Genomic DNA, 10,714 nt, shown 5'->3' with positions numbered 1-10,714 from the left:
TGATGATCTCTCCTAAATACTGTATCCAGGTAAATGTGACGTCATGGTAAATTTATGCAGACCTGTTGTTCAGCATTTAATCATGCTGGGAAAAAGACGTCAAGCTGAAAATATGCCTGTCTGTCATATTTATATGTGTATGAAGAGATTGGTTGAAGCAAATTGGTGAACAAAAAGGGATATTTCATTGACAGGGATATTTCCACAGAGCAGCAGTTAATGTGTCATAACAGGATCCTTGGTCTAGTCTAGTTAATGTCATAATTACAGACATTCTCTCAGATGTCTGCAGCTTTAAAGGGTATGGTGTGCGTTATACAATACCAGTCGATTCCTTTATGGGCAAAAGTGCACACAAGTCTAGCAATACTTTCGGTATTGACACAAAAGTATGCAATTGTTTAAAAGGCAGGTTTCTCAGTTTGGTTTATAGCCAAGGCTTTTTCAATTCTGATGCAACTCAGTACTTGGATGTGATTCCAGGTGCCACAGTGGGCAGCCAGTGGCAAAAACTGTTGTTGTGTCCTCAGGCAAGACACTTCACCCACATTGCCTAGTATGAAAGTGGTGTGTGTGTGTGTGTGTGAGTGATGGTGGTGGTCAGAGCGGCTGATATTGCTGATTGGCAGCCTTGCTTCCATCAGTCTGTCCCAGGGCAGCTGTGGCTACAGTAGTAGTTTACCACCACTGAGTGTTGAGTGAATGAATAATGAACTGTAAATCACTTTGGATATATTGAAAGGTGCTATATAAATGCAATGGTTAATTAATTAAAAAACTCTTAATATAACAAATTTTTCTTCTTTGCCTGTATTTTAATTTATGGGCTACCAAAATAGATCAAATAAATATATTTAATTGACATTTTACTTAATGTGTTTACTTAATAATAAACATTCCCATATTTCACACTGTACAGTTTCTGCTTCTTACCTCAGCTCTGGGACTGGTGGTTGGGGAAAGATATTGATGGTGCAATTAAATTTTTAAAATCTGGGCCCTTTTTGGCCTTAGCCAGAACAGACTAACAGGAGTAGACGGGGATATTTTTCATTGTACCTAAAATGAGAGAAAACCTGGTGGTATTTTTAACTAAAGGAATGGATAGTGCTTTGAAAGAATGCACGGCATTTTATTAGTCAAAGATTTGTCTCATCATAAAACACGTCAGATATGAGCAGCCAGCAGTAAAGATCCAGATCTTGGTGAATGCTGTTTTTTTTTTTTTTCTTAATGCTCTGAATCTTTCAGACCAAACAAACATTATGGCTCTCCTGCAAGACCTCCAATCACCACACCCTGAGCATCAATCCACCGTTCTCTGGGGGCAGTGGCAGTAATGTGAACAGGGAGAGGGATGGAGAGAGAAAGAAAGGGAGAAAGAGAGAGAGCGAGGGATGGAGAGAGAGAGGGACAGAGAGAAAGGGGACAGTTAGAGAGAGAGAGGAACAGAGAGAAAAGGAGAGAGAGGGGAGAGTGAGAGGGACAGAGAGAGATGGATGGAGATAGAAGGAGAGAGGGGAGAGTTGGGGGGGATGAGTGAGAAAGAGAGAGAAAGGGCTGAGCAAGAAGGAGAGAGAGAGGAGAGTGAAAGAGAGAGAGAGATGGAGAGAAAGAAGGATGTAAGAGAAGGTTAGAGTGAAAGAGAGAGAGGGACGGAGAAAGATGGATAGAGAAAAGCAAGAAAGAGAAATGGAGCGAGACGGCAGAGTGTGTGTGGGAGGGGTGGAGAGAGAAGGAGAGAGAGGGGGGAGAGTGAGAGAGAGAGAGAAGGAGAGATGGGGGAAGAAAGAGAGAGAAGAGGAGACAGGGAGAGAGAGAAAGAGAGAAAGGAGCAGATGTAATTAATCTCACCCTCGTCCCAAATCTCCATGGAGACGAGTCCATGTGCCAGCTACACCTTTAGTCCGTACGCACAGACAGGGACAGACGTCTGGACAAGATCTGAGCGTGTGAGGCAGCTGTTGCTATGAATAGAACATTGACATTTCACATTATAGGTTTGTAATAGTTATGTCACACAATTGTTGCTGAACCTCTATGTACAGACTGGATACAAATGTAATAAAAATAATACTGATGACATCCTAGCACTAAATAAAACTGGATTGTCATTCATTTAGATTGGCACTATGTATGGGATTTGTATATTTAAACTGACAATTATTTTGCTACTATTTACACCTCGAGAAACAATTCTGCTTGTTATGGCATTTCATCATTTTGTCCATCAAGATTGTAAGATTGCTTGGCACCATAACTAAGCAAAATGTGTAGGCCTAACTGGTAAATAAATACAACATACAAAAAACAGACTTAAAACACAAGTAGATTTTATTTGTTTCTGCATAGGATCCCACACGGTTCACAAATCCATAGAGCAGAAACCTGACACCACTGTGCTTGTCCATATACCATCTATACACCAGGGGGGAAACAGGAAATGAGAGGGTTGCTTATCAAAATAATCATCTGTCATTCAGGGTTAAGGGCAATGGGCCATAAGCATGTTAGTACAATAAAAAAAGGAAAGAGACATTACATTGTGCTACATAGCTGTGCTCACTAATATTACCAACCCCACAGGTCAGCATTGAAATAAACTAAACATGTACTTAAACATAAGGCCACTATGGTAAACGTTACGATATCATAGGGTTGTACAATATATCACATTTTTGTTGTTGTTGCAAAATATACAAATGCATCAGGCAAATTAAAGGGTGCAATCACTTATCCTGGTTTGGTCCTGCTTTGAGCCAAGTTTAGTCCTCATGTTGAATTAGAAGGCTCCTGTTTTAGTCCTGATTCAGTCCTGGTCTTGGTAGATTTCAGATTCTAGAACGAGAGGATGTCATACTCCCAAGTGCTAGATTTACTTTTTGATTACTCTGTACTTTCATGACAAATACCTAAAACGTAAATTAAAAATGCTGAACCTGATCATTCCAATTAGTGACACTGTATTACCACAAAAATCTGCAATTTAATAATAATACTTTTGGCTTCCCCCCTTATTATGTATTAAATATGTTTGACCTATAAAATGTTGTGAAGTCATTTGAAACCCACCAGTTCAAGTTTGGTCCTACTTTTAATGTGGTGAATAAAGCCTTGTTTTGGCCCATGTTTTGATATGATATGAAGACACATCCAATTGAACCTATTATATAAAAAGTACACAATAAAATAGCATTATTGTAATATTTTTGACAATTTTGCAGCCCTAATATTTCAACTATTATTTATATACGTAAAATAAACCCTTTTATTTTCTCCAGCCTCCACAGGAACAGATCTAATCACATGACTTTACACAACTTCATTACTCGACATGAGGCACATGTGACTGTGCAGTGTTACTAAAGGTCATCAAAATGTACAAAAGAAGTGGTCCAAACTCCAACTCAACAGACAGTAACAGACAATACTGCTCTAAGCGCTCATATATCTTCCTCTTGTTTTCATTATTATACAAGTATTAAAAACAATTATTTTTGGGTGCTTCCTCTTGACCCATCTTTGACAGTTAAAACCTATTCACAGTAATAATGGCAGTACAAATCTATAATAACAAAGATACCATGATTTTATAAAAGGCATTGAGAAAAAAATAAGGCAGTAATGGAAATGTCAACAAAAACAAAAATGTCAAAAAAAAAAAAAAGTCAGGTCGTCACTTCTTTAAGAGATAAATTTCAAGACATTGCGACATTGGTTAGACACTGAGACATTAATCATGTACATACAATGGTAAATCATGCAACACATGCCAAATGATGTATAACATATAGTTGTATACATAGAAATCTGCTATATAAATGATTGCCTTTTATCATCTCGAGACAAGTCCTGACTGACATGCGCCTACAACAAACTCATAGAACCCGGGTTACGGAGCACTTTAAGACAGTCTTCACCTGGACACGATCAGGTCAGAGTGGTCATCTCAGACTGGGAGTAGTTACTGCCTGCTCCAAGGATGTCCTTACAGCTATCTATGGAAACAAACATGGACAAAAACATAATATCAGGTAAGCAGAAAAGAAATACTGTTTTCTTAGTATCCACGTACAGTACACACATCATCAAAACTGGGACTAAATCTGAACTAGGACAGGACCAATCCAAGTCTACATCAGGGTCAAACCAGGAAGTGGGTAATCAGCCATAAATGCAGTTTTAATAACCTGTCAAACTGTGAATTTCAACTGTATTTAAGAAACAAGGTACAGCAAAAAAATAACGAACAATAAAGGTACTCTCAAATCTGAAGAATATTTGCAGTATACCAAGCTATAGCGAATTTGGTAAGTGAAAAAGTGAATTAAAAGTACAGCATCTATTGGTATTCTTATTGTTATTACAGTAAAGTGCTATATATTGTACAGTTAGGCTATAAAGTTTCATAGGCCTTTCATCACACAAGTGTATTAAACTAATGTATCCACAAGTTAAGTTTCGTTCCTTGAAGATATAACTGCTGCACGTAGTTCTAGTTAGTCCACAATCACTCTCTACTCTCTATTAAACTTGTGTTGTCCATTCATGTTGTTAATGGGGACTTCCTAAAAGCATCAGTCCAAACCTCTCCCAGGAGGATGCACTACTGGATAATAATTCCACTACACTTCCTCTTCAACACAATATGCCCATGTCATAAAGAAATATGGCCTCTCACATGTCTATAGGAGACTAAATAAATGCCTCTTACAGTTCTGGTTCACAGTGTCGTAGACCTGTGGGTTTTAGACCAATCAGCACTTTACATCCTGTTACTCTCTACTCTCCAGTTCTACCTTCATTGATCACCAACAAAGGACCTTCTGACTTCATCCTGTTTAAATACTAATATTAGGGACATGTTTTATTTATAACACTATTTTTTCTTTACTTGAAGGGGCCTGTAGCTCTTCAGGTCAAAATAAGTTAGCTGCATGCATTGCTTGAAACAAACAAATGAACTAATTTTGTTCTTCGTGTTTTACACAATAAAAATGGGGAGCATAAACCAGTCTCATAAGGAGTTTTTGCACTGTAGGAACCTTTTTCATCTCCAACCATGTAAATGTAATTGGATCATTCTCAAATGCATTTAAAGTGATTCATGTAAAAACAATTTCAAACTTGTGACCACTATAAAGTTGAATCTGCCTCTTTGCATATAAAGCCACTCAGGATTACCCTTATAATATATCATTTTGTGATTTCATGTGCTAAACATTAATTTAAACATGAAATGGTTGCACAAATCGCTTTATGAATTCTGCACTAAAAACAATCTTGGTTTGGAGCCATGTTGTGTTTGAAGACAGCGCGTGTCAAAGGGTGTAATGCATGTGTGATATTTGCCTGTAATAGACTGGGATCTTATTATCAACATACTCCACCAGGCGCAGACCTGTGATTCAATTAGCTGGTCCTGTCTGTCACACAAAGATTGGTTTTGAGGTGCTCTGGCTTGGCTCATCTCTGTGTCTCTTTTCAGATAAGCTCTCTGTTGACTGTAAACCAAATATGAGCTGGACAAAACAATAAGGCAGCTTCATGTTCCTGGGTTGGTCCATGTCAATAAATGAAAACATTGGTAATGTAAATGTGTTTTTATGCCTATCAAGATTTATTTGTTATCTTAATAATATTTAAAGGTCCTATATTGCATAAAATTGATTCCTGTGAGCTTTAAACAAAGTTATAATGCTATTATCTCCCCCAAAACATACCTGGAGTTGTTAGATTCACACATGTTTGAATAATCTTTTATTATTAGTCTGTCTACATCTCCACCTTGTGATGTCATGAAGCTGTAGTTTTCAAGTTAACAGTTTTTCAACATCTCTGCTGAAGCTTCAGTTCAGTAGAGATGCTCTGACTAGTAACTTGGCCGGGAGGCACCACCTGCTTACAGTACAGTGGAACATTCCGTGAAGACAAGTGTAGACTCTTTTCCATAAAAGTTCAACTGAAACTGTGCACCTTCAAAATCAAAATCAAACTCAGAAATAAAAAAAAAAATAATAATAAAAAATCCGGTTTAGTTTTATATAGTTTTACACTATAAGCAAAAAAGTATGTAACAAATAAAACTGATCTTATAGTTACTAAAAATAGGATTATTTATAAGAATACTATTAAAAGAACTAATATCTAAAGCTATTATATTTACATCAGCAGCTTGTCCCATAAACCCATAAAATGGTTCTTCATGTATGTCCAGGACGAAGCATCGTCCTGGACATACATGAAGAACCATTTGTACATCTGTAAGTCCAAACATGCCCCATTACCCCTCTTCGATCCATAACAATAAACACATTCAGGATTGGCAGGGCTTTTAGGATGAACACGTCCAAATACAATTTCCCCGTAATGGCTTCACCCTCACAGCAACAGAAGTGCTCCATTTATGTACTGTTTTTCTTTGACACTGATGAACTAATGAGCTTTGTCCACATCTCTGCTTCTATTTGAGAGGAGGAGCAGGGAATGGGCTGTTGGACATGGAGAGTGGACCCAGATATAGACCCAGCATTTTTCATGTGGTGAAGGCAGAGGCCATCAGCTTATGGGACTGACCATTTTATCTAATCATGTACCAAATGCACCATCAACCTATAACTACACTAATGAGTAATGCTGTAACTGCCTATCGCAGGATCTTGGCAGATAAGGTCAATGTGCGTGCGGTGGGGTTGACAGGGAAGCTAAAGCATCCCATAAAAGTCTACTTACTGAAGCACATTGTATTAAAGGTGCACTGCGTGATTTTTTGATGGAGAGTTTGCTACTTGCTCCTCTTTTTTGAAAAAATATAGCTTTTCTGCAATGTTCTACAGTATAATATAAAATGTATTTATCTTCATGAAGACAAGCTGGTAATGCCACCTGGTCCAATTATGGGTTAGATCTGTGGAGAGGTGACCCTGCAGGATTTTGAGTGATAAAAACATCTGTAATTGAACACACATTATTGGTCATTTAATGTTATATACATGTAGTCTGATTCATCAGCCGGTTTCATTTCGTAGAAACCGTCTCACCTCGCAGTGTTAGAATTTGTTCACTCAGCGGTAGGCGAGTACTTTTTTTTCATTCAACCAATCGCTGCTATTTGATCATGACGTATGTAATGCGCTGCTAACGGGGCTAACTGGTATATTAAGCTTTTCCCAAATCCCGTAGGAAGAAGGGCAATAACGTCTTTCCCCTTGATAAAATTCACCAAACATTCTCTTAGTTTTGGCTTTAAATCCTCGATCTCGAGAATCATTGCCAACACAGAATATATGGCTCTTTGCTGATTGGCTGGTGCCCGAACTTGCACTCCCAGAGTTTTTGCCAACTGTCTAGTGTATTCCAATTCCTGACCAAGTGGCTGGAGAGAAATGAAATTGAGCGGAGGCACTAGGTGGCGCCAGCCTGTTTTAATATACATGTACCTTCCAGGCAAATACTATCTCTCTATACAGACAAGCAGGATGCGGTCCCCTGGCCAGTAATGTTACATAGCGCTCCTTTCTAGTGTAAAATTAGGTGTTTATTATACATATGTTTTCCAGGGATAGGTGGGTGCAGCAAAATATAGACACATGCCTACAGAAAGGTCTACACCATAAGTAAGTAATTTACCTGAGCTGGCTACAGTCACAATCTGGCTAAACACATCATTAGTTAGTAGAACTGAGAGAGTTTGTAGACGAAGAAATTGAATAGAGAATAGAATTTGTACTGTTGTTTTCCACATAGTTAATTGCTTCTCAATCACTGTAGGATACAAATTATGGCATTTAATTTATTTTAGATATCTTGACAAGTGTTCTATGCCCCTTCCTAATGTAAATATATGCTAATTCCGCACATCTTCCTGGTGCAGTAGTGTCTTACCCGAGCGCACACTGGAGTTTTCAGAGGTGAGCAGAAAGCAGGTCCCTTCCAGTTTGTTTTTGTCCCTGGTCCTTGTGCAACGCAGGGACCACTTCTCATTCGGGGACAGGGGCTGGGTCAGGCTGCACCCCTCCTCCTCTGAAAGGGCCACGTTCGCGTCGCCATTCTGTTTGGAGTCTGGGGAAAAGATTAAGCACACAGGGACTAAAATGTCAAAGCTTTTACTGTCCCCTGAGGGCCCAGACAAAATCATATAGGTAAAGTCCACCAAACGTGCTCTTTTCATGCGGCGATATTTAATTTGATGGAGACGTTATGGGGAATAATTGAATCGTGGCGTATTGCTGTTCAAATGACTAAGAATGAGTCATTTGTAAGGCCTACACACAGCACGTCTGTCACTGTCACACTCAAAGGCACTCAAATAAAATATGATTAACGCCAAATAAAAGACAATTGTGTTAATTGGTGATGGATTTCCTAGTACTATTTTCCCTCTTAGATTTTTTATAAAAAAAAAAATAAATAAAAAAACGATTGAATTTCTTAAAAATAATGTTACTGGACTTAAACGTGTATTTTTGTCAATTTGTGTCTTGCTAGTCAACATATATCATATAATACAAATTTGTACTAAATGAAAAGAAAGATGCTGAGGTGGTTTTAATGACTTTTTAAATCAAAACTATAGACAGAGAAATCCATACAACTAAAGATATGGAGTGCTGTTTTTATTATTGCTGTTTTTTTATGGAAGATAAAAAATACATAATGTTTATAGCAGATCTTTAATCCTGTTGGACCCAAAGACTGATAATTCAAATTGCTTTTAACTTACAATTCTATAATTATAAAACATTTACTTATTTTTACATTCATGGATATTGGTGTCATTTTGGGTACTATATTTTGTTTGGAAGTACACAGCAACTGTGCTCATTTTTCATCAAGCCCATCAACAATAAACTTTATTAAGTTATAGATGTTGAATTTACACAGCTCATGTAGGTATATAAAAATCATACCATGGTCAGAGAGAATTCTGATGTCAAGCCCTAATCATTTAGGGTGTGGAAAATCTAACAATGTTGCCATAGCAGTTAACAATTCAAAACAAAATATTATATCTTTTGATTGGGCAAATGTACTGAAACATCACCAAACAGAAGCCTTACACAGTTTTTCAATGTCTCTCACCTGAGCGGGTGCGGCTGCTCTCGTCTGCTGCCAGTGGACATGTGTCGCTCTGGGTGCTGTCTCTGTGAGAGTTTGTGTCCGATTTCCCAAAGGACGCAGAGTCCGTTGGGGCATCTGGGTTAGGATTGTGCTTTTTCTTCTTCTTGGGCAGCTTCTGTTTGGCCATTGCCAGTGAGTAGTACATTCCAAAGTTGTTGACGATGACTGGGACAGGCATAGCAATGGTGAGGACGCCCGCCAGAGCACACAGAGCCCCCACAATCATGCCCAGCCATGTCTCCGGGTACATGTCTCCATACCCTAGGGTCGTCATGGTAACCACGGCCCACCAGAAGCTGATGGGGATGTTTTTAAAGTGCGTGTGGGAGGATCCGGTGGGGTCACTTGGATGTGCGCCTATACGTTCTGCGTAATAGATCATAGTAGCAAAAATGAGCACGCCAAGAGCCAAAAATATGATGAGGAGCAGAAACTCATTGACACTGGCTCTGAGCGTATGTCCAAGCACACGTAGCCCAACAAAGTGCCGTGTCAGTTTGAATATCCGCAAAATACGAACAAATCTGACAACTCTGAGAAACCCCAAAATGTCACTCGCTGCCTTGGAGGACAGCCCCGAGAGTACCATTTCGAGGTAAAACGGCAAAATGGCCACAAAGTCGATGATGTTGAGGGTGTTTTTGACAAAGAGCAGTTTGTTGGGGCAGCAGATGATTCGAACGAGGAACTCAAAGGTGAACCACACAACACACACGCCCTCCACCACAGTCAGGGCGGGGTTGGTGATGACCTCGTGGCGTGGCACCTCCACAGTCACATTGTCCCGTGTCACCGGCTCCATGATGGTCTTGATTTCTAAGAAGGCTTCATGGGTCTCCAGGCAGAAGGTTGTGATGGAAACCAGGATGAAGAAGAGCGAGGTCAAGGCAACTACCTGCAGAGGACACACAGAGACAATCAGAAAAAGCTCAAGAACAGATGAAAACAAATAAACAAGCCAATAAACAATTCCTTTTTGATTGGAGAAATACTACGATTTAGTGAAAGATGTATCTGCTTGTTTATTATTTATTTATTGTTATTGTATTATTATTGCTTTGCTTGGAATATTACACAGCTTGGTATTAAAAGTTGTATTCAGATGCAGATTTTTTTTATTACTAAAATATAGACCTATCTTGAAAACGTACTGTTAAAGGGCCCATATTACACTATTATCTGGTCTATATTATAATGTTTCCAAAAACATACATGGAGTTGTGTTTTGTTTCATTCACACATGTTTAACACGCATATTTAGGTTTCTGCTGTCTCTCTCTCTCTCAGAAAACCAAGTTTGAGCAGATGTCTTATTAACCATGTACACGTTTAATGTTACTTAAATACAAAAAACACAAGTTTAGTTTTAGGGAATAAATGTTTGTATTAGTTTTCAGTTCTGTTATACACCAAAAAGGCCTGAAGAGAAATTAAATAGCTAAGCATTAAACATCCATTTAAACATCCACAAAGTTGATTCAATAACCATTTTTGGCCCCCCTGATTAAAATCCCATTCAAATTCTAAGAAATGCATTCTCACATCTCTTCATTGTAACTGAGTCTCAAGCAAAAATACCCAGAGGCTTATTGAA

At 38.6% G+C, this 10,714-nt stretch overlaps 1 protein-coding gene across 1 annotated transcript; it reads right to left on the bottom strand.

Annotated features, from left to right (window-relative positions):
- Nucleotides 1–2,316: 2,316 nt before the first annotated feature.
- kcnc4 (potassium voltage-gated channel, Shaw-related subfamily, member 4) lies at nt 2,317–10,286 on the bottom strand. The gene is made up of 4 exons (XM_055165911.1): nt 10,272–10,286; nt 9,082–10,111; nt 7,885–8,061; nt 2,317–3,998 (listed from the first exon to the last, which is right to left on the bottom strand). Exons 1-4 carry the CDS (start codon nt 10,284–10,286, stop codon nt 3,931–3,933), a joined length of 1,290 nt encoding a protein of 429 aa, XP_055021886.1. The 3' UTR covers nt 2,317–3,930.
- Between the last annotated feature and the right edge of the window lie 428 nt (nt 10,287–10,714).

Source organism: Boleophthalmus pectinirostris, unplaced genomic scaffold (assembly GCF_026225935.1).
Source record: "Boleophthalmus pectinirostris isolate CB_2022bp ecotype Guang Dong unplaced genomic scaffold, ASM2622593v1 HiC_scaffold_8, whole genome shotgun sequence".
Lineage (NCBI taxonomy): Eukaryota > Metazoa > Chordata > Actinopteri > Gobiiformes > Gobiidae > Boleophthalmus > Boleophthalmus pectinirostris.
The sequence above is the reverse complement of the archived record's forward strand: the minus strand, read 5'-3'. Positions and strand labels throughout refer to the sequence as shown.

Bases quoted from the DNA above. Each gene is read 5' to 3' on its own strand.
- kcnc4 (XM_055165911.1), bottom strand. The intron at 8,062-9,081 runs GTGAGAGACATT...TCTTTTCCCCAG, and splicing joins GAGCAGCCGCACCCGCTCAG to ACTCCAAACAGAATGGCGAC. The intron at 3,999-7,884 runs GTAAGACACTAC...TTGTTTCCATAG, and splicing joins AAACTCCAGTGTGCGCTCGG to ATAGCTGTAAGGACATCCTT.